The sequence below is a fragment of the Podarcis pityusensis genome (assembly GCF_964106645.2).
Source record: "Podarcis pityusensis genome assembly, chromosome: 2".
NCBI classification, from domain to species: Eukaryota; Metazoa; Chordata; class Lepidosauria; order Squamata; family Lacertidae; genus Podarcis; species Podarcis pityusensis.
This window is the reverse complement of record NC_138029.1, coordinates 109,558,440-109,586,417: the sequence shown is the minus strand read 5'-3', so window position 1 is coordinate 109,586,417 and position 27,978 is coordinate 109,558,440. Positions and strand designations below refer to the sequence as shown.

Below are 27,978 nucleotides of genomic sequence, written 5' to 3'. Positions count from 1 at the left end.
GATTGTAAATACAATGATATTTGGAACTCATTGGAACTTGCTAATATTTCTTTATTTGTTAGAATAATTATATTACATACCCATATTTCGCATTGCATCACATTTTCAAATATCTTTGGTCTCTTTTCTTTCACTTTTCTTTCCTCACTGAGCCATTTCAGTGAAATATCATTTGAAAAATCACACAATTAAATCACATAATTTTTCAACCACATGCATTTGAAATTATGCAAGGGGTGTGTGTGTGTGTGGAAGCTCCAACTCTTGCTGTTTGCAGGCTTCCATCGTTTATTTCTGTCATTTACGTTTCCTCAATATAATCTGTTGCTCAACCCCACAAATATTCTGGAAGACAAGAGGGGTGAGGAACGCCCCCCCCCCCGGAGAGGGAAGGGGGGAAGCCAAGCAAACGTGGGTTGTGGGTGGAGATGAGGAAGAGAAGCCATTCTTCTTCCGGAATATGAAGGAATTCTCAGAGAAGCCAGGGGAGTTTTGCAAAGATCTGTAAGTTTCCATTCCCCGCTTTCTTCTCACGTCTTGGCTTGGCTCCCGAGGAGGGGAGACAAAACGGAGAGCAGATGCGGGAAGAGAAGGGAGAATTATGGAGACGGGGGTGGATTCCCAGCTCCTTGCTAGACGTTGCAGTAGTCCGAAGAGCAGCATCGGATCCTGACCTGGTGGCCGTGCGACTCCTTGTTTACCCCGCAGCCTTTTTTCTTCTGTCTGCTGCAGCCCAGGATCCTGAATTTCTCCTTTCCGTCTGTGGGGGGGGGGGGGGCGGGAGAAGAAGGGAAAGTAGGGAAAGTTTGGCATCCGCGGCCCCTCCAGCCTCTCACTGCAGCAGCCAGAACCAGGTCTGGGCTTGTAAACTTCCTCCTGACTCACCCCAGCCTCTTACGGTGCTCCCACCCCTCTGCTATCCCATGCCTGCATTCATTCGTTTAATTTCTCCTCACTTTTCTGTCCCAGCTTTCCTGCAGGGAGCTCAAGGCTGCGCACATGGTTCTTCCTCTCCTCCTCCTTTGATCCCTACAACAACCCTGTGGGGTAGGAATATTTAAAATAAAAATACAAAATGTCCAGTAGCACCTTAGAGACCAACTAAGTTTATTCTTGGTATAAGCTTTCATGCGCATGCACACTTTGCGCACTTCTTCAGATGATAACAACAACAATTTATTATTTATACCCCGCCCCTCTGCCTGAATTTCCCTAGCCTCTCTGGGCGGCTTCCAATCAAGTGTTAAAAACAATACAGCGTTAAATATTAAAAACTTCCCTAAACATAGATACCTATGCACACGAAAGCTTATACCAAGAACAAACTTAGTTGGTCTCTTAAGGTGCTACTGGACATTTTTTTAATTTTATTTTTATACTTCGACTGCGTCAGACCAGCATGGCTACCTACCTGAATCTAGAACCTGTGAGGTAGGCTAGGCTAAGAAGCAGTGGCAGTAATGCCAACTCAAATAAAATATTTGGGGGGGAGGCCGGATTTAGGTATGATGAGGCCACCCTAAGCTACTGAAGGTAATGGGGCCCTTTATATGTCCAGCTGTCCTTTGTCAACAACAAATTGTCGCTGTTTTTTGCGTTGAATAATAGGTATCTAAAGCCATTTGCCACTGTTGCTGTATGTAAGGTTTTATTTTATTTGTTTTTTATCTTATATTTTGGAAATGTACATCCAGGTTTTTTTTCCCTTTAATTTTTTTGGAGGCCCCCAAGAGAGTGGGGCCCCTAAGCTATAGGTTGTTTGGCTTATACATAAACCTGGCATGGGCGGGGCAGGTAAGCTCTGCCCTGCATAATCGATCGCATGACACGCTGCATGTACACGATTTGAATTGCAATGTCCATCAACTCTGGGGGCCCCAGCCCCCCCAAAAAAATATTTTTTGGGGGAAGGGACCTTGGCTCCTAGGAGTTGGCTCCTATGCTCTGTGGGGATAGTCCGATGGCCTAGTCCGATGCTCTAACCACTGTGCTATGCTGTGTATACATTGCAGGCTTAAAATGCAGCTAGGGTGTACTTTTTATGCTCCTTCGTTGTCTTGATTCAGATCGAAACTGGGGTTTTTTGGGGGGGGGCGCACATCAAAATGTTTCCCAAGAAACAGCAGGATAGATAAAAGAAATGTGGTTTGTGGCTTTGTGTTCATCACTTTCTAAGCCAGCAGCAGTGGGACGCTGGATGAAGAGCAGACCACATTGGGCTAACTTAATGGAAAATTCTTCTGATTTCTATGTACCAGGGGGTGTTGACAGGCAGGGATGCCTTTACCCTATGCAAAAGGTGTTTGCACTGGGTCTGGAGAGGAATTAGGAGCGCCGTAAGAATTCCAATCAGTTTGAAGCTGGTTTAAGAAACAGCGTGGTAGACAGCAGTATCTTTTACAGCAAAGCACAGGATACCTATGCATATTGGATTGTGACATGTGAACACATTTAAAAAGACAACTGCTTTGGAACGGCAGTAGATGGGAGTGTGGACACAGCCTCTGTCTCTTTTTGTGTGCGTGGGCGATTTAAGAAACTACACACACACACACACACACACACACACACACACACACACACAGCAACAGCATCACTGCTAAAACCAGTTCCATATTATGAAAATCAAGTGCCCTGGGCCAGGGTGCTGAGGAGGACTAGAAAAGGTCTTAGGGGAAATTGGTAGATTGCACCAGTGACGTACAGAAAACACAGGCTTCAGACCCGTGTTAGTTAACCTGCTCAATAAGTGCTGCCCTGGTTCACATGGCCACAATTTCCATCGTCTGGCAGCAGAGATCTTCCTGACTGTTCCACAAGTCAAAGGTCTCCCTAAAAAGAGCTTGTAAGCCCTGAGTGGGCCATACAGTTTGAGAGACTCCAGACCCGGAGCAGGGAATCTGTGGCCTTCCTGATGTCGTTGGACTCCAACTCCCATCAGCCCCAGCCAATGGTCATGGATGGTGGGAGTTGTAGTCTAGCAGCACCTGGAGGGCTGAAGGTTCTCCCTGCTCAATTCAACCGGTTCTGAATGATGCGGCAACCAGACCAGGGTCCCTTACCTTGGCTGATGCGGATGGTCATGCATTTTTCTCCCTGAGACATGCAACCTTCGACCCCAGTCATGCACTCGGCATCGGGACTCTTCATGAGACAAGTGTTGCATTTGATACTCTCTGGGAAAGAAAGCAGAGTGAGTCCTCCTTGCTTTTGCTGTAAGGTCTGCTGCCTTGTGTAACACCCAGTTGGACTACTGCAATGCGCTCTACGTGGGGCTACCTTTGAAGGTGACCCGGAAACTACAACTAATCCAGAATGCGACAGCCAGACTGGTGACTGGGAGCGGCCGCCGAGGCCATGTAACACCAGTTTTGAAAGACCTACATTGGCTCCCAGTACGTTTCCGAGCACAATTCAAAGTGTTGGTTCTGACCTTTAAAGCCCTAAATGGCCTCGGTCCAGTATATATGAGGGAGCGTCTCCACCCCCATCATTCTACCCGGACACTGAGGTCCAGCACTGAGGGCCTTCTGGCGGTTCCCTCACTGCGAGAAGCCAGGTTACAGGGAACCAGGCAGAGGGCCTTCTCAGTAGTGGCGCCCTCCCTGTGGAACGCCCTCCCACCAGATGTCAAAGAGAACAACTACCAGACTTTTAGAAGACATCTGAAGGCAGCCCTGTTTAGGGAAGCTTTTAATGTTTGATGTATTACAGTATTTTAATATTTTTTGGAAGCTGCCCAGAGTGGCTGGGGAGGCCCAGCCAGATGGGCGGGGTATAAATAATAAATTATTATTATTATTATTATTATTGTTATTATTAGGACTTACCCCCGGATTCAAGCAGAGCAAGGGAACAAACGGCAAAGAGCAGAGCCCCAACCATCTTGGAATCGATTGCTTCTCTCTCAGTCGAGATCTCCCGTCGAGGGGTAAAATAACCATCCTACGCTGACAGGGGACAGACCTTTGCAAAAGCACAATCTGTAGGCGGTGGGTGCAGTGGCTGGCTAATCATTCCCAAGACTGGGGGTGGTACTCAAGAGCAGACCCATTGAAATTAATGAACAGGACTAAGTTAGGTCCATTGATTTCAATAGATTTGTGCAGCATAATGCTTAGTTGAGTACCGCCCTCGGAAACGAGATGTACAAGATTCTTTGTGTGTTCCCGTACCATATTTTCGGTACTCTTTAACCTTACAGTTGAATATTTGTGAGTCAACGCCAGAGGCCAAGGCGAAGCATAGCTGGGCAGTAAAACGTGGGTTTGCACCCCTTTGGCTCCAAGATCAAACACATGCATCTAGGGAGAGGGCAGGTTTCTATGTATGATTAACAGACCAGTAGTGTTCAGGACTGGGGGTCAAGACCCTGAGGGGACTCAGCTTCTTTTCAGCTATGTCCAAAGTTCATTTAGGGGGCCTAATCCGGCTCTCTGGCTGATTTAATCCGGCCCCCGTGGCAGTATATGTCCTGAGGTAAAATCCTTTAAAAAGCTCAACAACTTTGGTCGGCCCTCACACATGTTTACTTCATCAAATCTGGCCCTCTTTGATAAAATTTTGGGCACCCCTGTTTTAAGAGTTTGATAGGAGAGAGTAGGGGTCAAGAGAAAGGAGAGATTCACCAGCAACGACCACCTTTTTCTCTCTTCGCAGGAATACAGACAAGTTTAGGTAGTTTAGGAGTTTGCTCTTGATCAGTTTCAAGAGACGTAGGCTCTTTAAAAACCATTTCTCCTTGCCAGTCTATTACTGACAGCAAACTGTCTTCTGACTACCCACTCCACAAAAAATGATGATCCTGACCACAAGGAGACCACCATTGTATCACTTTGGCATTGAACAGGTAGGCAGCCTGTGGGTCGCACCAGACACAGAATCATAGAGTTGGAAAAGACCCCAGTGCCATGGGGTGATGTCCAGCGCTGAGGGCCTTCTGGTGGTTCCCTCACTGAGAGAAGCGAAGTTACAGGGAACCAGGCAGTGGGCCTTCTTGGTAGTGACGCCCGCCCTGTGGAATGCCCTCCCCTCAGATGTCAAGGAAATAAACAACTATCTGACTTTTAGAAGACATCTGGAGGCAGCCCTGTTTAGGGAAGCTTTTAATATTTGATGAATTATTGTATTTTAATACTTTGCGGGAAGCCGCCCAGATTGGCTGGGGAAGCCCAGCCAGATGGGCGGGGTATAAATAAATAATAATAATAATAATAATAATAATAATAATAATTACTACTACTACTATCATCATCATCCAGCCCCTCAATGCAGGAATCTTGACTAACGTGGAGCTCAAACCCACAACCCTGAGATGAAGAGGCTGATGCTCTACCAACAGGCTTTTTCCCCTGTGCAGTGGAGTCTGTGTGCAAGAGAGGCTGGCTGATATAAGGACCCATCTGGAACTCAATTCCCAAAACAGTAAGGAGTCGTATATGACTTAATTTAAGATCCATTGATACGCCTGATACCAAAACATTTTCCTAGGTAGCAGTGAACATTCCCGTTATTTATCCCAATTGTTTTTTAAACTCTGCACATCAAACTTATTTGTTGATAATAAATATCTATAAAAAGCCATCACTGGCTTTTCAGTGTCCAACGAATTATCCAATTGCTCCCTAATTCCAGGTATCTCAAAGGCTGTGAAGGCCGCCGAACCAAACCAAGTTGCTTAAAAGATGTTGTTGCTTCAAGTATTGCCATTGTGCCACCTCTGACAGATGGTGTTTTTCTCTTAGAGCATCATACGTATAAAATTAGTCGTCCTCATCTACACCTTTTATCATCCAGCTTCTTTCCATATTGCCATATTTCCCCCAATTCTACTTTAATAGAACAGGGATAGGCAAACTCAGGCCTCCAAATGTTTTGGGACTACAACTCCCATCATCCCTAGCTAACAGGATGGTCAGGGATGATGGGAGTTGTATTCCCAAAGCATATGGAGGGCCGAGTTTGCCTATGCCTGCCATAGAGCATTTTAAAAATAAATAAATATTTTTTTCAGTTTTATACATTTCACTAATTTTACAATCATTTTAACATTTCAAAACTTGACATCTTTTCCCCCCTTTCTGCGGTTCCTTAAATTTATCTTTAATATCTTCTGAATATCCAAATTAACTTAATTTTATTCATTTATTCATCTCCTTTAAATATATACTCATAAAACTGCAGGCTATCACAAGAATCCTGTCAATGTTCTTATCTGTTTACAATTTATCTGTAAATATTCAATAAAGCATTTCTTTAATAAAAAGTTTGTTATCTTGATTTCGTATTCTTCCAGTAAGTTTAACCATTTCTGCATATTCCATAAGCTTTTATATCCATTCTTCCATTGCTAGGACTTCTGCTTCTTTCTATTTTGGGGCGAGTAACATTCTTGCCACTGTAGTAGCATACATGAATAATTTTCTATACAGTTTAGGTAGTTCTGTCCCTATAATTCCCAAAAGAAAAGCTTCTGTGGTTTTTGTGTGTGTGTTTTTATAAGCATTATTTTAAACATCCTTTTCAATTCATTATATATCATTTCCCCATAGAAGAAGTGTAAGGAGTAAGGATAGACAGCATCTTAAAAAGCAGAGACATCACCTTGCCGTCAAAGGTCTGTATAGTTCAAGCTATGGTTTTCCCAGTAGTGATGTATGGAAGTGAGAGCTGGACCATAAAGAAGGCTGATCACCGAAGAATTGATGCTTTTGAATTATGGTGCTGGAGGAGACTCTTGAGAGTCCTGTGGACTGCAAGAAGATCAAACCTCTCCATTCTTAAGGAAATCAGCCCTGAGTGCTCACTGGAAGGACAGATCCTGAAGCTGAGGCTCCAATACTTTGGCCACCTCATGAGAAGAGAAGACTCCCTGGAAAAGACCCTGATGTTGGGAAAGATGGAGGGCACAAGGAGAAGGGGACGACAGAGGACAAAATGGTTGGACAGTGTTCTCAAAGCTACCAGCATGAGTTTGACCAAACTGCGGGAGGCAGTGGAAGACAGAAGTGCCTGGCGTGCTCTGGTCCATGGGGTCACGAAGAGTCAGACACGACTAAACGACTAAACAACAACAAAGGAGTAAAGAGTCGATGATCCTCTGTGGCCAAAGACAACCATGCTCCTGCTGCTAGACCAAATGACCAGCATGCTATTTCTTCCTCCTGGAAGTCCACAACCATGGTCTTGCATGGCAGCTGCTTTCCCCTCCAGTGTGGGAAGGAAGGGGTTAATCCACAGTAGCCACTCTGACCTCTACTGAAGCTCTATGTCACCTTTGCTCTGCCCAGTGCTGTGTTGATCTTCTGCTGCATCCCTACCTGCCCCCTTGCTGATCTTGGGGTTTTTGTTTGTCTCCCAGAGTCCAGATGCTCAAGGCCTCATGGTGCTTTGCTGTGGTTGAAAGGCAGCAGCAGGCAAGGCTAAAGAGAACCTGTCAGCATCCGTGAATGAAAGGGAGACAGCCCTGGTTCTTCTCCGCACCAGCCATAGCTTTTGGGGATCCAGCCCAAGGACCATGGGCAGGTTGGGTAAGCATGTCAGGTGACTAAGGTGATACGTGGGCAAACCCTTTCTCCTCTCGTTGCTGAGCCAAAAGGGAAGGGAAGGAAAACAGAAAGTACTGAAACCTCTAGTTGTGGAACTGGGCAATAGAAGGAATGGAAGTTCTGTATGCACCATGCCCTTAAAGATTGTCCCCCCCCTACCGAAAAACTGTAGTTTATTACTATTACTATTACTATTTATTTCATTTCAATACTGCTTTATATTTTTAAGAAAAATCTCAAAGCGGTTTACAGAATATTAAAACATCAATAAAACAATCTGAAGAAAGTCAAATACAGTGGTACCTCAGGTTACATACGCTTCAGGTTACAGACTCCGCTAACCCAGAAATAGTACCTCAGGTTAAGAACTTTGCTTCAGGATGAGAACAGAATTCACGCAGCAGCGACGTGGTGGCAGCAGGAGGCCCCATTTGCCTCCAGCTATTAATTAATAACCCAAGATCACAGCATCTTTCCAATAGTTTCTGGACTTTCATGCAGGGTCAAGATCTCCCTCACCTGGCTAGTGCTCACTCTCTGAGGACATCTGTCTCCAATAACGCATATACAGTGGTACCTTGGGTTGCAGACGCTTCAGGTTACAGACTCCGCTAACCCAGAAATAATACCTCGGGTTAAGAACTTTGCTTCAGGATGAGAACAGAAATTGTGCTCTGGCGGCGCGGCGGCAGCAGGAGGCCCCATTAGCTAATGTGGTGCTTCAGGTTAAGAACAGTTTCAGGTTAAGAACGGACCTCTGGAACGAATTAAGTACTTAACCCGAGGTACCACTGTACACACAAAAATTGACTGGCAGGCGAAGATGATAGAATATTTAGAACTTGCGAAAATGACTGGGAGATTAAGAGGAAACTCAAACCAGAAAGTGAGGAAAGGTTGGACAATGTTTAAAGAATATCTTAAAAAGTACGTAATGTGATAATGCAAATCTCCTGACACGTCTAGATTGAATCTTGAATAATAACGAAATTATAGAAGCAAAAATCACCTTTGATATTTAACAGTTAAAAAATAAGGAAGTGCGTATCGACCCATCATGTGTAAAAAGTACAATGAGGTGAATCGGAAGTCAAAAGTGTGCGTGATCTCAAATGATATGTTGTTAGTGTTTAGTTGTTATGACGGTATGGTATTGGTCTGTTTGTGTTGTTTTTTATGTAGTATGTAAATTGTTTTGCAATAAAGCTTTAATAAATTAAAACAAAAACAAATATAGAGTATACAGTCAAAGCAACATAATTAACAGAAAACTAAAATATTATCTTAAAGATTTCAAAATACAGTGGTACCTTGGGTTACATACGCTTCAGGTTACATACGCTCCGCTAACCCAGAAATAGTACCTCAGGTTAAGAACTTTGCTTCAGGATGAGAACAGAAACTGTGCTCCGGCAGCGCGGCAGCAGGAGGAGGCCCCATTAGCTAAAGTGGTGCTTCAGGTTAAGAACAGTTTCAAGTTAAGAACGGACCTCCGGAACGAATTAAGTACTTAACCCGAGGTACCACTGTATTACAAAGGAGGTCAACTGCGGAATACATATTTAACACAACGTTAACAAACAAACAAAAAGCCTTAAACATTTCCCCCCAAAATTGCTAAGTGAAGTCAAATATAAAATGCACATTTAAAACAGCATAATTAACAAGAGAATAAAAGATTATCATAAGCATAACACGGCTGTTTGGCAGGCACAAAAAGATGGGGCAAAAGTTAGGGGTTTGTTGTCAGGCATAGCAATGTCCCTCTGGTCTCACAAGGAGCCTCTTTATTACAGGTGTTGGGAGTTGTAGTTCTGTGAGTGGTGAACTACAGTTCCCAGGATTTTTCCAGGAGATGTGCACTTTAATGTCTGGTGTGTACTCAGCCAGAGATGCAAAATAGCCCTGAAAATTTCAGATGGCATATGAAAAAATACGAACTCAATTCATTTTAAGGAATCTCTATATAGATTTGCATGCTTATTTACAGTAAGACCAGGGTTCTCTACAAAGAAGCCTAATTTTTTAATATAGGTCTTAGGGCACCACATCAATAATAATAGTTTTTAAATATCTATATCTTTTTTCCTCCTGGCAGGTTTTGGAAGGGAATATTGGGGTCCATTGTGGAATGTATTTTCTGATTTCGGTGTATGGGACATGAAGAGATTATAGGCACATGTAAGCAAGATTTGTGCAAGCTCTTCTAGCTGACTTTTAAGTATTTTTGCTGCAGCATATCCTGTTGCCAAAGAGGCAAGCCACTTTTTGGTTTAAAAAGCGGCTTGTCTCTTTGGCTATTGCTGTGGCAACAAAATGTAGGGGAGGGGGAAGGGAAATAGTTGTTTTCAGTCAAGTCACCACTACTGAGCATACATTTGTTTAATGACAAATTCAGGCGTGATTGTCATGGAATTGTAGAGTTGGAAAGAACCCTGAGAATCATTTAGCCCAATCCCCGGCAATGCAAGAATTTTTTTGCGCAACGTGGGGCTTGAACCTACCAACCTAAGTTTAAGAGTCCAATGCTCTACCAATTGAGCTATCCCTCTGTGTGTATGTGTGTGGTGTTTTAAATGGCCCGCAAAAAAGCTTTCACTCCAGTGTTGATACGACTGCCAAAAGATGAAACAGGCTTCGATGCATTAACCTTAAGTAACAAGAAGTTGGCATATGTCCAATATATTTTTCACACATGAGATGGCACCGTTTCTGAATGCTGTTCTTTGGGGGCATAACGCTGAAAGCAGAGATGCTAGCCAATACAGGCTCAAATTTTCGCATTACAGACCAATATAAAGCGCAAACGACTAATTTCATCGCTGCATGCAAATACTGTTACTTCGTGATTTGCTGATGCACCTGGCAAGAACAAGGAAAAAAAATCTGTCCTTCGAGCCGGAGTCGAACCAGCGACCTAAGGATGACTTTGGCAGCAGTCTACAGTCCTCCGCTCTACCAGCTGAGCTATCGAAGGGACAAGCCTAGGGTGCTGTGCCTTACCTTTTAACTGTGGGTGTGGCACCTGCTGGGCGTGGAACTGGAATTTCAATGGGAGGTACTCCCTTTGAATGCCTTCCCCAGGATTCCTGCCTCTCTGCCAGCAAGCCTAAGATCTAAAGCATGGGTAGGCAAACTAAGGCCGGGGGCCGGATCCGCAGATGGTCCAGGAATCAGCGTGCTTTTACGTAAGTAAAATGTGTCCTTTTATTTATAATGCATCTCTGGGTTATTTGTGGGGCCTGCCTGGTGTTTTTACATGAGTAGAATGTGTGCTTTTATTTAAAATGCATCTCTGGGTTATTTGTGGGACATAGGAATTTGTTCACCCCGATAGATAGATAGATAGATAGATAGATAGATAGATAGATAGTAAGAAAACCCACAAGCATAGCCTTTAAAAATCCTGGGCTGGATTTCAACTAAGTGGCTGCATTGGCAGAAGCCAGCACAATGGTTAGCAGGCTGTTGTGCTGAAACGTGAAAAGCTTTTGAAATAAAAGACCAAGGTAACTCTCCATCCCTTCCTTTTGGGCCTGAGAAGGCCACTTCTCTCCTTTAGATCAGGTATGGGAGAATTGTTTTTGTAGTGTTTGTTTGAAATATATCCTTTGCTGTAATGCGTCCCTTGTTGTAAGCTGCTTTGAGCATGGTGTGTGCGTGTGTGTGTGTAAAAAAGTGGCATACAAATAAAATGAACGAATAAGTGAGTGAATGAATGAATGAATGAATGAATGAACGAACCTTTGGCCCTCCTGATGCAGCTGAACTACAACTCCCATCAGTGTAAGCAAGCATGGCCAATGGCCAAGGATGATGGGAGTTGTAGTTCAGAAGATGTAGAATGTACATAGATGTAGATGTACATAGAAGATTCCACCTAAACATTAGGAAGAACTTCCTGACAGTAAGAGCTGTTCGACAGTGGAATTTGCTGCCAAGGAGTGTGGTGGAGTCTCCTTCTTTGGAGGTCTTTAAGCAGAGGCTTGACAACCATATGTCAGGAGTGCTCTGATGGTGTTTCCTGCTTGGCAGGGGGTTGGACTCGATGGCCCTTGTGGTTTCTTCCAACTCTATGATTCTATGATTTGGAGGACCAAAGGTTCATCACACCTCTTCTAGATGTTTCTGGACCGTACATCATCCCTGCCCATTGAGGCTTTTAGGTGCTGGATAGGCATACAGGTTCCCCATCTCTGTTAGAAGGGGTCCCCCTCATCTCAGTTTATTGACTTAACTTGCATTCAGTGTGCATCTTATGATGATGTTGTCATCCATCATCAACAGCTGCCGCCCTTGCCTCTGCAGTGTCATGACTTTGTGCCAAGATTTCTCAAGGAATGTATGGAAGCTTTCATTGAAATTCCAGTTCCATGCCCTGTAGGCCAATCGCTGCCTTTTTTTTTTTTTTTAAGGAAGCCGCATCCCAAGTTGAAAAGAACAAGGCAAAGCTTTGGGCTTGTTCCTTCGATAGCTCAGCTGGTAGAGCGGAGGACTGTAGATTGTCGTCCAAGCCATCCTTAGGTCGCTGGTTCGATTCCGGCTCGAAGGACAAAGTGTTTTTGCTTGCCAGAAGTAGCTCCTGATCTCCTAACCAATCATACACTGTGGCTTCCCTCATCATGACTACAAACAGTCTGGAGAAACCCTCTGAGTCATACCGAAGCCTCTAAGCCAAAATAAGATCTCGTAGTTTGAAAATACCAGAATATAGTTTTCTGCACCTGGCCTTGAGACAAGTGAGTTTCATCTCCTGTTTCAGTTGCCGGTTTGTGGACCAGCTACTGAGCCGTGCAGCACGAAATGAAAGGAGTGCTGTGTTCATTGGCAAAGGGGTAGACATTGTTCAATAAAACACTTGTCCAACTGCATCCCAGATCAAACCTGCAAGTGCTACGGCCCTTGAGAAGTGCTGCTGCTGGTGGTTGTTGTAGTGAGGAACCCCATTCCCTCAGCAGCAAGATATTGCCACTGCAGTGCATTGCCAAAGCAAATCCTCAAAGCAGAGAAGCTTCTTGGAGGGGAGAAACCAAGACCCCACAGAACAAACAAGCAGCAGCTACACATGTATTGCACAACTGGTGCCTGGGAAAACCAGGACTGGAGTCTGACTCAGGAGAGGGGAGCATGGATTTGTGGGGACCTGTACCAGCCAGGAGACGAGACTCAGAGGCAGGGGAAGCTTCAGAGCTGGAGAAAGAAGAGGAAGAAGCAGGTCAGGCAAGTGAAGGACCGGATGCTTCCTGACCCACTCCTGCACCACTGTCTCCCAGAACCAGGAGCGAACAGAAGTGGGAAGAGCAGAGGCAGCTTCCACAAAGGCGTAGTCTCTGGCTGCATGTGTGCAGCCTGTCGTGGGGAGGTGCATAAGCTGGTGAAGGGGGCATGGCCCCCTGTTGCTGAAATTCCTTCGTAGAGCGTAGAATAGCTGCCTAGATACAAGGCTGGTCTGTGCAGGTATTCGGAGCCGAGGAAACTACTGTAAGTGTCAGCTTTGACAATGAAGAGCTAACTATCTTCCGTGGGCATTCATGTGATTGACAAGATATCAGAAGAGAGAGGAAAGTGCCCTCACATCTTTGCTTGTATGTTTCCCATGGGCACCTCGTTGGCCACTGTTAGAACAAGCCACTCTTCTTCCTCCTCCTCCTCCTCCTCTTCTTCTTCTTCTTCTTCTTCTTCTTCTACTACTACTACTACTTTGGCGATCACTTGTAGCCAAGTAAGTTTGTCTTCCATGAACACAGTTTTAGCAGTAAGTCTGTAAGTGACTGTGGAGGCCAATTCTGGATCCACACATCCTTCCACAGTGGGGACATTGGTTTCCGGGCGGGAGATGATCACGGTGAGGGTTTTCCAAACATGCCTTCCTCTTAGCATGTTTCTCCCTTTTGTCCTGAGTTCGAGCATCTTCAAAGCCCATGACACCTTTGGTAAAGGCTGTTCTCCAACTGGAGCACTCTCAGGCCAGTGTTTCCCAGTTGTTGGTATTTATACTACATTTCTTTAGATTTGCCTTTGAGAGAGTCTTTAAACCTTGTTAACCACCAGCATTGCACTTTCCATTTTTAAGTTCAGAATACAGTGGTACCTCGGGTTAAGTACTTAATTTGTTCTGGAGGGTCCATTCTTAACCTGAAAATATACTTAACCTGAAGCACCACTTTAGCTAATGGGGCCGCCTCCTGCTGCTGCTGTGCCGCCAGAGCGCAATTTCTGTTCTCATCCTGAAGCAAAGTTCTTAACCTGAAGCACTATTTCTGGGTTAGCGGAGTCTGTAACCTGAAGCGTATGTAACCTGAAGCGTATGTAACCCGAGGTACCACTGTAGAGTACAGTGGTACCTCGGGTTAAGAACTTAATTCGTTCTGGAGGTCCGTTCTTAACCTGAAACTGTTCTTAACCTGAGGTAACACTTTAGCTAATGGGGCCTCCCGCTGCCACCGCCTTGCTGCCGCCACACAATTTCTGTCCTCATCCTGAAGCAAAGTTCTTAACCCAAGGTACTATTTCTGGGTTAGCGGAGTCTGTAAGCTGAAGCGTCTGTAACCTGAAGCATCTGTAACCCGAGGTACCATTGTAGTTCCTTTGGAAGACGATAATCAGGCATCCGCACAACATGACCGGTTCAACGAAGTTGATGTTGAAGAATCAAGCCATTAAAATCGATCCAGCAAGACTCTTCTTATGTTCTTAGGCTGTTGATGTTTGTGTGTCTTCTTAGTGCTTCTGGGCCTTGTCACTCTGCTCCTGATGCAGAAGAGCACATTCAGCCCCTTGGAGAGATGTTTTGAGGATCCAGAATATGAGGAGCTGCTGGATATCGCTAAGGATGGGCTGGGCAAAACTGAAGAACCGAGACGGATTGCGATTGTGGGAGCCGGGGTTGCTGGACTTACAGCTGGGAAAGTGCTGCTGGATGCTGGACACAAGGTGATGGGGCCAGGGAGAAGGGGAGGCATTGGCAGGGTGAGAAGCAAGGGAGGTGAGGCAGGGGTTGCATAATAACAGAAATTTTTTATTTGTACTCTGCCCGTTTGACTGGGTTGCCCCAGCCACTCTGGGCGCCTTGCAACATACAGCATATAAAAACATAATGAAGCATTACACATTACAAAGCTTATCTGATGGGAGGGTGTTCCACAGGATGGGTGCCACTACCGAGAAGGCCCTCTCCCTGGTTGCCCACTTTCCTGTAAGTCAAGCCCACATCCTGCCCCCTTGATTCACAATCTTCAGCCAACCTTGCCCAAACTCTTATCTCGCTCAGGATGTTTGGATTTAAAGACACAAGGCAGTGTTTCAAGCTGATCCAGTCTCTGAAGCAACACCAGAGTGGCCCTACTAAATTATTTAAAAATTTCGACAATGGTTTCTGCACACGGGCATGTGTATGAAATATAGATTGTTGTTTAGCCATCCCGTGCATATTCCGGGGAAACCAAGGGGTTGATTCCAGTGTGACCTGGTGCAGATGTAATCCTGATTTCTTGCAAACGACAGTTAAAGCTAGCACTGGGAAAGCACATAAATAGGAACCATAGCTAACCTCGGCTTATATGTAATGCTAAACCATGGTTAAAGGCAGTGCTTTTTTCTGGGGGGGTACGCAGGAGTACGCATGCCCCTAAACATTTTGTGAATCTAAGTTTGGCCTCATTGAAGGGCAGTATTTCAATATGAGTATGAAAATGAGAGTACCCCTGAACATTTTTTTAAAGAAAAAAGCACTGGTTAAAGCCAACAAGGGAGAATTTGTCCTCAAAAGGGATTGAGGGAATAGGAGGAGGATGGTATGTGCGTTCCTGAGACTGTCTTCCAGTTTTCAAGCCCTGGTCCTTAAAGAGCCAGGTTTACATTTCAAAGTACCAAGCCTGACATTGACACATGGCATCTTCAGGCAGATGCTGGGGACACAGCACTCTGGAAGGGACTATAATTGACACTTGCCCTGGGCTCCCATTTAGACAAACATTTGCTCCAGGCGACTGGGCTTGCGAGCTGCTGTTTTAATTTTCCGCAGTGCTCCTGACACAGCATCCCTCCACTGTATTGTGGGAAATTAAAAAGGTGTCCCCCTTTCTGGTGCCTGAGAATACAGAGGATAGCCTATATTAATAATAATAATAATAATAATAATAATAATAATAATAATAATAAATTTTATTTATACCCTGCCCTCCCCAGCCAAGGCCAGGGGAGGCTCAGGACGACTAACAACCAATAATAAAAACGAGTTGAATGAATACAACTTAAAAACAACATTAAAATACAACATTAAAACATTAAAATGCAGCCTCATCACAGGAGGAGAAAGGAAAAAAGAAAGAGGGGGAGGGAATCAAATTGACTCCAAGCCAAAGGCCAGGTGGAACAACTCTGTCTTACAGGCCCTGCGGAAAGAAATCAGATCCTGCAGGGCCCTGGTCTCATGAGACAGAGCGTTCCACCAGGCCGGAGCCAGTGTTGAGAAGGCCCTGGCTCTGGTTGAGGCTAATTTAACTTCCTTAGGGCCCGGGACCTCTAGGGTGTTGCTATTTATGGACCTTAAGATCCTCCGTGAGGCATACCGGGAGAGGCGGTCCCATAGGTCTGAGGGTCCTAGGCATAATGATATGGTCTCTACGGCATATACAGCTTTCATCATGGCGGCACCTGTCAACGTTGTACTCTTGAGATGTTCTGGACTACAGCTCCTATCATCCCACTCTGGCTGGGAGCTGATGGGAGTTGTATTCCCAAAAATCTGGAGGATGCCACGTCGGCGACATTTGTCTTACACCGTCGCTTTCTTCAGCATAGTTTGGCAGGTTCAGGGGCTGAGTGGCTCCAATAGCAGCCTTTCCCCTCTAGGGGATGCTGGCTCCACTTGAGACCCAGGTGCGAGTAGAAAAACAAGAGCTTCACTTAGCCTAGATTCCCCGTCTGCCTGCCCCCCCCCTTCTGCTTCTGCAGAGCAGGCTCATTCCAGTCCAATAACCCGGATCAGCACGTTTGCTATATACTTTCCCCCCATCAACAGGGCCAACTGGCAGGACTTAATTACTATTTTCTGCTGCAGGGCAAGCTTATGAAAAACAAATGAAAAAACTGGGTGGGCCATGGAGTGTGCAGTTGCACAAACCGCCAGGCAATTAAATATGTAGATGGCAGGCATGATCACTTCTTTTGTTGTTTTTGCAAATCTTGCAAGCCTCTCTTTTATTGGTGACCTGCCGTGCCACAATGTGCAAGACATATTCAAGAGAATGGGGAAGGTAGATAGCCAGGGTATGGAATGTGGCCCTCTGAGCTTCTACATCTGGCCCTCAAAATTCTCCCCGGCTACATCCCTGCATTAGGGACGCGGGTAGCGCTGTGGGTTAAACCACAGAGCCTAGGACTTGCTGATCAGAAGGTCAGTGGTTCAAATCCCTGCGACGGGGTGAGCTCCCGTTGCTCGGTCCCTGCTCCTGCCAACCTAGCAGTTCGAAAGCACATCAAAGTGCAAGTAGATAAATAGGTACCGCTCCGGCGGGAAGGTAAACGGCGTTTCCATGCGCTGCTCTGCTTTGCCAGAAGCAGCTTAGTCATGCTGGCCACATGACCCGGAAGCTGTATGCCGGCTCCCTCCGCCAGTAAAGCGAGATAAGCACTGCAACCCCAGAGTCGGCCATGACTGGACCTAATGGTCAGGGGTCCCTTTACCTTTACATCCCTGCATTGCACAAGTGGTTTTGCTTGGCTTGATTGCATCTGGTTCAGTATAAAGGCAGCTTCCTATGCCATGCATGGGAATGGAGATCCAGAATATGTCAGGATCACCCATGTATTTTTGACCCCAAATCGGTTGACACTTTGCCAAGGAGCTAACCAAGGCACAGCAGTCTGGTTTCCCAACAGAGCAGTTGCCAATGAGTCAGATCTTGTGGCTTTATTTATACAGGTGCATCTGTTCTGAAGCAGAGCTGTAATCATAACCAGAAAAACAGACCTTTCCCTCAGGGACCTTGGGTAATCTCTGACAAACAGTTCCTCCAGAATGTGACGTTTTCAAGATGTTAGCTGATTGAAAGCACCAGGCTGCGGAACAGAATTCACCTACCTGTCTCCTGACCTGTTTTTCTCAATTTTGTTTTGGAGCTAGCTCCGAACCACTGCCAAAATTTATTCTGCTGTCTGCCCTCCTAACCCAGGACCAGACACCTGTAACACAGCAGAGCATGCAAAGATCCTTGCGTACTGGTGTCTGTGTGCATCCTGGTGTGTGCAAAAGATCTGTTGATCAGGGCACTAATCCAGCACTGACCTTAGAAAGGAGAGCGAAGGAAGAGGCATCTCTGAAGTTGCAGACATAGGAGCGTAGGAAGCTCTCCTTTGCTGAACCAGACTGAAATATACTTGGAGTCGAGAGTGGATTTCAGGCTCTTTATTCAGCTCATAGTGGTGAGGAGGAATGAAAGTTTCCCCAAAATATCTGCTTTATATACATTATTTACACAATGGGCTGCACGTGATTGTCTAATTCCGGAATTCTCCTGTAGGCCAATCAGGTTGTGGATTCACTTCTATCTGGAGCTGGATTGGGTGGCTCCTGCAGACCAATCATACTGCTGCATTGTTCTAGGACCAATCAGGCTGCTGCATTCTGAATCCTATTGTTCTAGGACCAATCAGACTGCTGCATTCTGAATCCTATTGTTCTAGGACCAATCAGACTGCTGCATTTTGGATCCTATTGTTCTAGGACCAATCAGACTGCTGCATTTTGGATCCTATTTAACTCAGTACATAACACAGACCCATGGTCCTCCTAGCTAAGGACTGTTTACTGAGCAGCTTTCCAATATTTCAGACAGAGGGACTTTCCCAACCGTACCCAGAGATGGTGGGGATTGAACCTGAGATCTTCTGCATGCAAGGGAGACGCACTGCTGCTGAGCCTTGCCCGTCCCCAGATAAAGAGAAGAAGCTTGATCTTGCTCTTGTACAGGGAAACCCCACTGAAACAAAGCAGCAATTGCAGGCGGCTCCCCACTCAACTTGCACACAGCTGCATATAGGCACCCACCTTAGGGGAAAGTGGTGGCAGGGAGGCAGAGAAGCAGTTGCCACTGCCAGCTGATTGGCTCTCTCCCTGGCAAGCAAGCCAATGGCAGCAGTGGTGATGAGGACAATCAGCTGGCTGTGAAAGTCATGAGGAGCTAGACTCTTGGAGGGAAAGGAGTCTTTCCCACAAGCCCTCCAAAATCCAGAGCCAACACTGCTGGCATCTGCACCTTTCCAGCTGTTCTGTGCCTCCCAAGGGGAGTCTGCCCCAACCACCGAAGAAGAGCCTACACCATGGGTAGGCAAACTAAGGCCCGGGGGCTGGATCCGGCCCAATTGCCTTCTAAATCTGGCCTGCGGATGGTCCAGGAATCAGCATGTTTTTACATGAGTAGAATGTCTCCTTTTATTTAAAATGCATCTCTGGGTTATTTGTGGGGCCTGCCTGGTGTTTTTACATGAGTAGAATGTGTGCTTTTATTTAAAATGCATCTCTGGGTTATTTGTGGGGCATAGGAATTCATTCATATTTTTTTTCTGGCCCCTCACAAGGTCTGAGGCTCAGTGGCCTGGCCCCCTGCTGAAAAAGTTTGCTGACCCCTGGCCTACACAATACAACCCAGACTTCAGCAGCAGCTGAATGCAAGTCAGCGCTTGCATGCCAGAAAAACGCTGCCCAGTCCTTCCGACTCAATGAACTCAAAGCTGATGTTCCTGCAAACTTGGCCATTTTGAATCTGCACAGTCCCCACTCTCTAGTAGCATCTTCTACAGAAAGATGCTTCTTGCAGTTTGTGTTTCAATAAGATATCAGCAGGGTCCATTTCTTCTGCCCTCAGTGCCACCAGCCTAAGTCCATTCTGAGAGCAGATTTTACCCCTGAGCTTGTCCATTTTGCCAGTCCCCAGTATGGGCATCAAGCATTCCTCAACAGTGTAACTTCCAGGCAAACTTAGCAGGTAGAACACTCAGGCTAAGTAATCTGACAGCAAGTTGATAATTGCCCTTGAATAACACCAGCAGATCCAACGTGGCAGCAACTTCTGAAAGGTAACAGCCAATATCCAAGGCTTGTAAGTCTTAATTACAAACTCACCGGAGATGAATGAATGAAATCAGCATGAGTCACCAGACATCTCTTGACACCTGAATCTGCTGGTATGATATAATTTGCTTAACCTGCCTAGAATAAGGTGCCAGTGACAGATCATCCAGGGACTACAGCTCCCATCATCCCTGACCATTTGCCATGCTGGCAGGGGCTGATGGGAGTTGCAGTCCAACATCTGGAGGCTGAGGAAAGCTGCTATAATCAGGACTATAAATATTGGACTGGGTATTCTCATAAAACAAACACTTTGGCCCTTTCCCATGGGGACATTCTTCAACATTGTTCAGTGGAGGCCATTTTGCAACCACTGCAATTATAGTTCTTCTTTTGCCCACCCCCCCAGGTGACAATTCTAGAAGCCAGCAGCTGTGTGGGAGGCAGGATGGAGACTTACCGTGATCCCGAGGGGGGCTGGTATGTGGATTTGGGCCCGAGGCGCCTGCCTTTCAGCCACAGGTAAGAAGGGGCAGTGATATTCCCATGGTGGTGTGTGGCTGATAACATTTGATGGAGGGAAAGAGAGTTGGTATGACAGCCACCTTCAAATGAGAGCCAGTGTGGTGTAGTGGTTAAGAGCGGTAGTCTCGTAATCTGGGGAACCGGGTTTGAGTCTCCGCTCCTCCACATGCAGCTGCTGGGTGACCTTGGGCTAGTCACACTTCTCTGAAGTCTCTCAGCCCCACTCACCTCACAGAGTGTTTGTTGTGGGGGAGGAAGGGAAAGGAGAATGTTAGCCGCTTTGAGACTCTTTCGGGTAGTGATAAAGTGGGATATCAAATCCAAACTCTTCTTCTCTTCTTCAAATAGAGGGAGGGCTGTCACAAAGGAGGTGAAAGGAGCTTGTTTCCTGCTGCTCCCAAGGGTAGGGCCTGAACCAATGGATTCAAAATGGCAAGAAAGGACATTCCGACTAAATATTAGGAAGAGCTTTCTGATAGTAAGAGCTGTTTGACAGTAAAACAGACTTATCTCAGAAGGCGGTGGACTCTCATTCATTGCAGGTTTTTAAGCAGAGGTTCGGTGGCCATCTGTCAGGGATTCTTTAGCAGCGATTGCTACGTTGCAGAGGGTTGGTCTAGATGACCTTTGGGGTGTCCCTTCCAACTCTGCAATTCTGTGACTCAATGAGAACAAAATCAAGAGCAAAACTGAAATGAATCTGATGGTAAGATGCCCGTCATCATGTCATGCAGCATGTGCAGAGATGGGAGGCATTGCAATTTTAGGGGACCCTGTGGTGTGCAGTGGATGCCTGCGGTCACTAAATCTTAGAGTTGGAAAGGATCCCAAGGGTCATCTAGTCCAACCCCCTGCAATGCAGGAATCTCAGCTAAAGCATCCATGACAGATGGCCATCCAACCTCTGCTTAAAAACCTACAAGGAAGGAGAGTCCATCACCTGTCGTGGGAGCCTGTTCCACTGCCAAACAGCTCTTATTGTCAGAAAGTTTTTTTGAATGTTTGGTCATTGCATACTCCATTCATTCATTTATTTGCATTTGTATTGTCTCCATCTTTTTCTCCAAGGAGCTCAAAGGGGCCTCCATGGCTCTCCCCTTCCCCATTTAATCCCCACAACAACATTGTGAGGTAGGTTAGGCTGAGAGGCCCAGTGAACTTTGTGGCGGAGTGGGGATTTGAACCCTGGTCTCCCAGGTCCCAGTCTGACACTCTAACCATTACACCACGCTGGCTCTTCCGCACTACAGCTTCCCCTGCACGATCAAAGTCAGTAGAAGTGGAGTGTCCAGTTTCAGAGGGAGAGGGCATGTGCTGCCCTCAGTCCCCAAATGTAGCACCTTACCTTTCCCCCATAGAAATGGATGACAGCCATTCCCCCATATGTCAGGATGCAAAGGTACACTGACACGACTGGGTAAGAGTTGAACCTGTTCCTTATCTCTTGCTGATCCCGGCCATTATGAATTCAGCCTTCCTGTTTCTGGGGCTGTGCTTCTTGGTCATGCTAGAGTGTGACAGAATATTTGGAACCAGCTTTTGGGGGGAAAAGAGACAGACAGACAGACAGACAGACAGACAGAAAGAAAGAAAGAAAGAAAGAGGTTGTTCCAGCAACAGGCCATATGATTGCCAAGTTGCAAGCTAGAGATATTCCCCTTTTAACTTTGTTTCCGCTCTTGAATCAGGAGAAGAGACAGTTGGGGCTTCCCCCTGTTTTGTTTTCCTCTAGTCCACACCCTTTCCCACCTGGGATCCAGCTTGTTACAGCAGGTGTGGGATGAGTGGGTGGGAGGATACTGGGGGGGAGAAGCCACATCCATTACATCTCCTATTCCAGCAGCAGAATTTAAAGGCAACTCTCCAGGTTGCAACCTAGCCAGCGACTGTCCAGTTCTGTGGGAGTGGGAAGCTCCCAGAGGAAGTGAGAAACTTTCAGCACCTTGGACGGCTCCAAGGAGTCCTGCTAAGGCAAGCTGCCAGCTATCTGGAATGTTGTCTGTGCAGAGAGCTAGTACCAAGGGAAGCCTTGTGTAGGCTGATCAAACCTAGTAGGCTCTGTCAGCCTAGAGGCGCTGGCCGGGTAGTTAAAGGGCCCTCAGCTTATTTTAAAGTCTTTGGCTTCTGTGAGGTTGGGACAACAGAAGTATTGCAGGGAACCCTGCTTCTGGGAGGTTGGAAAGACAGAGATACTGCAGGGAATGGTGGCAGGCCTGTGTTTCCAGAAGGCCTCTGGTGTGTTTGGGTTTGTTTGTTTTTTGCTTGTTTATTTATCTAATTTATACCCTGCCCTTCTTCTAAGGAGTCCAGGGTGGCAAACACGTATACAATTTAAAAACAGGAACAAAGAGAAATGTTATAAAACAGATCAAAACATTCTAAAAAATAATTAAAAACATCTAAAAGGTGTTACAATTTTAAACGTTCTAAAAGCAACTGCAGTGAAAAACACACATCCATCTCGAGTTTGCCAGGAACAGTATTCTTCAGACACCAAATTCCTGTGTAAGCAGGAACCTTTTCAAATCCCTCCTTGATGGAGACAGGAACACCTCACTGTGTGGCACATTCCACAACCTGGGGACCACCACTGAAAAGGCCCTGTCATGGATGAGGACCAACCTGTGAATGAGATGCTGGTGGTTCTTTGAGGAGGTTTCCTGAACCCTTTCCTCGTCAAAGTTCTCCACCCTATACAGTAAAGTCTCTGTTGGGACATGACATGCCGTGGTAGACCATGGCAACGGAACAGGAGGCACAATAAGGGAACAAACTATGCAGAAAAACTAAACGCGGGAAATCAAAGACTAATGGCATAATAAACACACCCCTTTATGTTTATTTTTTTTTAAATAATTTTTATTAAGGTTTCAGTAAAAAGTTAAACAAAAAAACATAAAAAAGAAATACACAAATACAAATACACAGTACATAATCCAAAAAAAGAAGAAAAACACAGAGAGCAGAAAACAAAAAAAAGGAACAGAACAATTAAAAACAATATCACCTTTTCATTTCCGTTTTTAAATTTACTTATTTTCTGGACTTCCTCATACCTCCCTCTTTTGTATTCCAGTCCAAATTGTTTGTCCAGCAATTTCTTTTCCACTTTTTTAATCCCAATCTTTAATCTCAATATAATATAGCATTAAAATTTTACCTCTTAAGTACCAAATTTCCATTTCGTTAAATTTCTTTAATCCTAATCTTTAATCTTAGTCTAACTATAACTTTATCCTGTACAGCTGGAAACCACTTATTTTCAATCCAACATCACTCTAACATTCTTTAATTTTGCAGTGTTTCTGTAGGTAGTCTTTGAATTTCTTCCAATCTTCCTCCACCGACTCTTCTCCCTGGTCATGGATTCTCCCTTTATGTTTAATACCTATTCTTCCCCTCTGTTACCATCTTTTCTCCTACTCTTCCCCTCTGATCCGCCCATTGGCTCTCTCTACCTCCATGCAGAATTGTCCGGGAATATGTTGCAAAATATGGCCTGAAATTAAACCATTATCCAGATGGCAATGGCAACGCCTGGTACCTGGTGAACAATATCCGAGCCAGAGTTAAAGAGGTGGAGAAGAATCCAGACATTCTGGGATACCCTGTAGATCCCTCCGAACGTGGGAAGTCTGCTGTGGAGCTGTATTATGAAGCATTGAAACCAGTGAGTTTCTTTTCGTAAACCACTTTGAGGTGTGTGTGTTTTTTAAAAAAACCATCAAGTAGTGTATACATTTTATGAAATAAATGAGAGAGTGTGTGTGCATGTGTGTGTTTGTGAACACAGTTGCCAACAGGTTAGCAGGGAGCAATACCAGCCTGCCAGAGGGGTATCTGTGCTACTCTGCCACGGCAAAAACTGCCAAGAGACCTGTGGTATCTTAAAGACTAACACTTTTTAGTGTGGCGTTCACACACACACACACACACACACACACACACTCTATATATCTTCTTCTTCTTCTTCTTCTTTGGCATTCACTCGTAGCCGAGTAAGATTGTCTTCCATAAACACATTTTAAACAATGAGTCCATGACTGTGGAGGCCAATTCTGGATCCACACGTCCTTCCACAGTGGGGACATTGGTTTCCAGGCAGGAGTTGATCACGGTGTGGGTTTGCCAAACGTGCCTTCCTCTTAGCACGTTTCTCCCTTGTGTCCTGAGTTCGAGTGTCTTCAAAGCCCACAACACCTTTGGTAAAGGCTGTTCTTCAATTGGAGTGCTCGCAGGCCAGTGTTTCCCAGTTGTCAGTGTTTATACTACATTTTTTAAGATTTGCCTTGAGACAGTATTTAAACCTCTTTTGTTGACCACCAGCATTATGCTTTCCATTTTTAAGTTCAGAATAGAGTAGTTGCTTTGGAAGATCACACGCACTATGCAAAGGGGCATAGTTGTACACAGTGGTGCCAAAGGGAAGTGAAATGTAAGAAGTCTCGACAGTGATAATTCAGTTAGACCTAGAACATATGGGTAGCTCCCAACAAAAAAAATAGCAAAAACACAATACAACATCAAACACTAAAAACTTCTCTAAACAGGGCTGTCTTCAGATGTCTTTTAAAATCACATAGCTGTTTATCTGCTTGACATTTGATGAGAGGGCATTCCACAAGGCGGGTGCCACTACCAAGAAGGCCCTCTGCCTGGTTCCCTGTAGCCTCACCTCTTGCAATGAGGAACCACCAGAAGGCCCTGGGAGCTGGATCTCAGCGTGAGTGGAGATGCTCCTCCAGGTATACAAGGCTGAAGCAGTTTTTTATTTATTTTTGTTTTTATTTTATGTTGTAAACTATGTGATATTTGGCTGAAGGGTGGTATATAAGTCTAGCATTATTATTATTATTATTATTATTATTATTATTATTATTTAACCTTCTGTTCCTCAAAACCTGAGGTTGATGGGGAGAAAAGGAGGACACACTTTGCCATTCAAGGACAGTCCTATAATAACCCGTCTTCGTTTGTGCCCTTCAGATAGAAGAGGACTTGGCGAGATCAAACTGCAGCCATGTGCTTGAAAAATACGATGCCTATTCTCTCAAGGTGCTGTTTTATTGATATACGTGGGTGATATTTGCTGTTTGTGGCACGGATCTGATTCTCCCTCTTTTTATATATATTACATTACTTTGCGGAATTGAGAGCCCCATTTGATGATACACAAGACGTGGAAATGCTCTTGCTTGTGCAATGCTGTGATTTGCATCTCTCCAGCCCCATCCCACTTTACTGGCTGTTGGAAATAGCAAAGGGACACAGAGCAGTGACAGTTCCATGTCTGGTTTGGCACTGTTAAGTGCAGACCTCTCCATCCATTCATAATTCATATGAGTCTGTTCTGGCCAAACTAAACTACAAGCCAACATTGGCCCAAGTTCATGTAGGTTTGCAAAACCTTGCATTTCTGCCACCAGGGGGCAGCAGAGTGCTACCACGTGTATAATGACTGCAATAAAAAAAATTGTCCGTTTGTTTAATTGAATTTGATTATTTTGAAACATTCAGTTTCAAAGTCTAGAGTACAATTTTTTTAAAGTCAACACCTGAAATTTGGATTTTGGAATACAACTCATGCTTTGAGAAGCGGGACGGAAAATTGTTAAGCTTTCACAAGGAAAACTCATCCTTTGAGTTTTGACATTGAAACGTGTATGTTGAAATTTGGAAGACGGTTTTCAAAAGTTGTTAGTTTAGTTGTTTTTAATTTAGGGTATACGGCAGCCTTTGAATTTTAGGTAAAGATGTGTTTAAGCTCTATCAATATTTCCACTTGAGTGCAGCCATATTATTCCTCATACACTCTTCCACCTTCACAGGCATATCTGATCGAAAAGGGAAATCTAAGCCACGCAGCCGTCCGAATGATTGGAGACCTGATTAACCTGAGTGCAGAGTTTTCCTGCAGTTTCACTGAATTCCTCCGAGAAGTTTTCCTGTTTACCCGTGAAAAGAGGTAATAAAAGCGGGTTGCATAGGTGCTGGCTCCCTGAGAGAAATTCCCCATGAAGGGGAATTTACTTTTCAGTATTCTGCTAAACATTGGGACGCGGGTGGCGCTGTGGGTTAAACCACAGAGCCTAGGACTTGCTGATCAGAAGGTCGGCGGTTCGAATCCCCGCAACGGGGTGAGCTCCCATTGCTCGGTCCCTGCTCCTGCCAACCTAGCAGTTCAAAAGCACGTCAAAGTGCAAGTAGATAAATAGGTACTGCTCCGGCGGGAAGGTAAACGGTGTTTCCATGCGCTGCTCTGGTTCACCAGAAGCGGCTTAGTCATGCTGGCCACATGACCCGGAACCTGTACACCGGCTCCCTTGGCCTATAGAGCGAGATGAGCGCCGCAACCCCAGAGTCGGCCACGACTGGACCTAATGGTCAGGGGTCCCTTTACCTTTTTATTCTGCTAAACACGTGGAAACGGGTGGAGGTATCAGGAGGTGTGGAGGGCCTGTGTGAGGAATCGCACTCCCCTACCCACATGTCTGGGACATTTCGAGAGTCGGACGGACTTCCAGAACGAATTAAGTTTGAGAACCAAGATTCCACTGTACAGTGGTACCTCGGGTTACATACGCTTCAGGTTACAGACACTTCAGGTTACAGACTCCACCAACCCAGAAATAGTACCCCGGGTTAAGAACTTTGCTTCAGGATGAGAACAGAAATCGTGCTCTGGCGGTGTGGCAGCAGCAGGAGGCCCCATTAGCTAAAGTGGTGCTTCAGGTTAAGAACAGTTTCAGGTTAAGAACGGACCTCCGGAACGAACTAAGTACTTAACCCAAGGTACCACTGTATATAAATTCAATAAATAAATAAATACACACCTGGTAGTTGAATGAGCATGTCTAGCAGAAACGACTTCTCAAGCCTTTTCTTGACCTCCAGGTACGATGAGATCGCTGGCGGGTTCGATATGCTGCCCAGGGCTATTCACCAGTCACTACCAGCTGGCACCGTGATGCTCAACAGCACCGTGACAGAGATCCTCAGAGAAGAGGACATGGTTTCGGTGCTCTACCATCCTTCCAGCTCCCTGGCCTCGTCGGGCACCATCCTGGCTGACTACGTCATCGTCACGTCCACGGCAGAGGCCACACGCCTCATCCGCTTCCACCCTCCCCTCTCGCCTGCCAAGACCCAGGCGCTCCGTTCTCTACGCTCCACAGGAGGCACCAAAGTGGCCTTGGCCTGTTCTAAGAAGTTCTGGGAGGAAGAAGGAGAAGAGATCTACGGTGGAACCTCCATCAGTGACCTGCCCTCCAGGATCACCACTTACCCCAACCACAACTTCTCCAGCGGCCTGGGGGTCATCCTGGGCTCCCAGACTTACGGGGACGACTCGGAGTTTTTTGCCCCCCTCAGCCCCCAACAGGCTGTCGACGTGGTTCTGAGGGACTTGTCCACTATCCACCAGCGCCCCCTGGAAGAGCTGAGGCGTCTTTGCAGCCGGTGGGTGGTCAAAAAATGGAACCTGGACCCCCACGCCATGGGGGCCTTCACCCTCTTCAGGCCTTACCAGCTGAGCGAACACGCGGAGGCCCTCGCCCGCAAGGAGGGGAGGGTCTATTTTGCCGGAGAGCACACGGCTTTGCCACATGGTTGGATTGACACTGCGATGAAATCAGCCCTGAGGGCAGCCAGGGATGTCCACTGGCATGCAGGGGCATGTGGTCACCAGACAGGCATTTTTGGTGATCAAGGGGGTGGCTCGGAAGTTTGTAAACCTCCTTGATCCGTTGTAAGGCTATGCCGCCTTTAAAAATTTAGAAGCAGTGAGTAAATAAAGATGACTCATCTGAATCGTTTTCGTCAGTGTTTGAAAAC

At 45.7% G+C, this 27,978-nt stretch overlaps 2 protein-coding genes across 4 annotated transcripts; one reads left to right on the top strand and one right to left on the bottom strand.

Moving 5' to 3' along the window:
* Window positions 1-23: 23 nt before the first annotated feature.
* LOC308469696 (L-amino-acid oxidase-like) lies at window positions 24-27,954 on the top strand. 3 transcript variants are annotated; one of them, XM_080992534.1, is made up of 9 exons: window positions 24-504; window positions 5,275-5,424; window positions 7,361-7,529; window positions 14,272-14,480; window positions 20,030-20,142; window positions 23,614-23,815; window positions 25,132-25,200; window positions 25,974-26,110; window positions 27,022-27,954. In XM_080992534.1, exons 3-9 carry the CDS (start codon window positions 7,517-7,519, stop codon window positions 27,884-27,886), a joined length of 1,608 nt encoding a protein of 535 aa, XP_080848660.1. In that variant the 5' UTR covers window positions 24-504; window positions 5,275-5,424; window positions 7,361-7,516; the 3' UTR covers window positions 27,887-27,954. The 3 variants fall into 3 exon arrangements, with proteins under 3 accessions (XP_080848660.1, XP_080848659.1, XP_080848661.1); XM_080992533.1 differs by lacking the exon at window positions 5,275-5,424; XM_080992535.1 differs by lacking the exon at window positions 5,275-5,424 and having other exon boundaries at window positions 27-504; window positions 27,040-27,954.
* Window positions 31-3,967, bottom strand: LOC308470138 (lymphocyte antigen 6 complex locus protein G5b-like). The gene is made up of 3 exons (XM_080993429.1): window positions 3,831-3,967; window positions 3,063-3,176; window positions 31-760 (listed from the first exon to the last, which is right to left on the bottom strand). The coding sequence occupies exons 1-3, from the start codon at window positions 3,883-3,885 to the stop codon at window positions 633-635; spliced, it is 297 nt and encodes a 98-aa protein (XP_080849555.1). The 5' UTR covers window positions 3,886-3,967; the 3' UTR covers window positions 31-632.
* Window positions 27,955-27,978: the final 24 nt, after the last annotated feature.